At 54.5% G+C, this 2,184-nt stretch overlaps 1 protein-coding gene across 1 annotated transcript in view; it reads left to right on the top strand.

Moving 5' to 3' along the window:
* LOC104280479 (bromodomain-containing protein 4-like) overlaps positions 1-2,102 on the top strand; it is a gene marked incomplete at both ends in the record, with an annotated part of 5,631 nt that extends 3,529 nt beyond the window's left edge. The window contains one exon of the mRNA XM_009878141.1: positions 1,893-2,102. Within this exon, the coding sequence (XP_009876443.1) occupies positions 1,893-2,102 (210 nt within the window). The remainder of the gene's footprint in view (positions 1-1,892) is intronic.
* Positions 2,103-2,184: the final 82 nt, after the last annotated feature.

The following is a 2,184-nucleotide window of genomic DNA, read 5'->3' as shown; positions in this document are numbered from 1 at the left end:
GCGGGAGCAAGCACTGGCTGGACGGACGGGCCCAGGGAGTAGTGGCCAATGGTATTAAATCCAGCTGGCGGCCGGTCCCAAGGGGCGTTCCTCAGGGCTCAGCGTTGGGGCCATTTCTGCTGAACATCTTTATTGATGGTCTTGATGAGGATGTAGAGTCTGTCATCAGTGAATTCGCAGATGACACCAAGTGAGGTGGGTGTGAGAACAGGGAGGCTCCAGAGAGACTCAGACTGGATGGCTGGGCCAGCGTTAACGGGATGAGGAGACGGATCTGGGGGTTCAAGCGAATGTGCCCAGGTGGCAAAGAAGGCCAACGACACCCTGGCCTGTATTAGAAATAGTGTGACCAGCAGGAGAAGGGAGGTCATTGTCCCCCTGTGCTCAGCACTGGTGAGGCCTCAACTCGAGTCCTGTGTCCAGTTCTGGGCTCCTCAGTACAAGAGAGACGTCGAGGTGCTGGAGCGGGTGCTGAGGAGGGCAACAAAGCTGGTCAAGGGGCTGGAGAACAGATCGTGTGAGGAGCGTCTGAAGGAGTTGGGTCTGTTTCGTTTGAGGAAGAGGAGGCTGAGGGGAGACCTCGTCACTCTCCACAACTCCCTGAAAGGACATTGTGGAGAGGCTGGTGCTGGTCTCTTTTCTCGGGTGATTAGTGACAGAACTAGAGGGAATGGCTTCAAGCTTAACCAAGGCAGGTTTGGACTGGACACCGGGAAGAAGTTCTGCACGGAAAGAGTTGTGGGATATTGGAACAGGCTGCCCAGGGAGGGGGTTGAGTCGCCATCCCGGGATGTGTTTCAGCATCGCTTGGGTGTGGTGTTGTGTGAAAGGGTCTAGGGGTGACCTTGCGAGTAGGGTCAGTGGTTGGACACGATGATCCCAAGGGGCTTTTCCAACCTGGATGATTCTGTGATTCTTTTCCTCCACTCCTCCCCCTGAAATTCCAACCTGGACGCGTTGATTTAAGGAGGAAAGTGGAAGAATAACGCGTGCGGTCCTTAAAATCACGATTTTTCAGCTGGAATTAGAGGAGGGGAAGGAAAACGTTGCTGGAGCGATGGGTAACGCAGCACGATTCAGTCGTGCGAATCGATGGGATTGAATCGATTTAATCCATTTGATTTTAATATTTCCAGCCCGCTGGGGTTTGGAAATCAAGCCAAGACCTCATTTGGGGTCAGAAACAAATCGTAGCTACAGGCTGAAAGTCGAATTTATGGGCAGGAGGAGAAATTCTCCTTAATTTTTTTTTTTTATGTTTTTTTTTCAATTGTGCTACCTTCAAGTTCTCTTCCCACCGTCGCGTTTTTGTCTGCGAGAGCTTTACCCCTCGAGGGGGGAAAAAAGTCTCTTTTTGGATGCGAGAGGCGCTCGTTCCTTTTCTGGGCAAGTGAGAAAACACTCGAAACCCTTCAGGAGGCACCAAGAAGTAGAGCCAGGCTCTGCCCAGAACCGGGTTTTCTCAAGCCCTGTTGTAGGTTTAAATGGAATTGGATTTTCACACCAGGCTTTAGGAGACCAAAGGACTTTCTCCTCGTTGGAATCGAAACCGGCTCTCGCGCTCCAGGGTCACGGGAATGGTCCTTGCGCAAGCGTCTGGGTTGGCTCAAGGTGGGTTGGGAAGACTGGGCTGAGGAGGAGGAGCAGAAGATGGAGGAGAAGATCTCCAGAACCTGGACGACGCGACTTCTAAATGAGGGTCGTCCTTCTTGACGGTCACTTTTTCCCCGAAAAGCATCTTGGAGAGGGTCAGAATTCCAAGTGGGAGCTCAGAGCTTTCGAGACGTTGTCTTGCTTGGGTGGAGAGCAGGAGTGCGGAGGGGAGGCCACCACCACGCTTGCCGTGTCCCGCTTCGCTAAACCTCGCGTTGGTCTTTTTCCCCTTTTTTCAGGACGTGTTCGAGATGCGTTTCGCCAAGATGCCCGACGAGCCGGAAGAACCCGTGATTCCGGCTTCTTCTCCCGTGGTGGTGCCGCCTCCAACCAAGGTGGCTCCCCCTTCGTCCAGCGACAGCAGCAGCGACAGCTCCTCCGACAGCGACAGCTCCTCGGACGACTCCGAGGAGGAGCGAGCTCAGCGCTTGGCCGAGCTCCAGGAGCAGGTACCGCGTCCCTCGCGACGGGCTGGGGGTGTCCAGCCCCTCCTTCTGGGTGGAATCGTGGATCGGAAGGGACCTCCGAGGG

This window comes from Apaloderma vittatum, unplaced genomic scaffold, assembly GCF_000703405.1.
Source record: "Apaloderma vittatum isolate BGI_N311 unplaced genomic scaffold, ASM70340v1 scaffold19741, whole genome shotgun sequence".
NCBI lineage: Eukaryota > Metazoa > Chordata > Aves > Trogoniformes > Trogonidae > Apaloderma > Apaloderma vittatum.
Note: the sequence above shows the minus strand (reverse complement) of the source record. Positions and strands in the feature narration are given on the sequence as shown.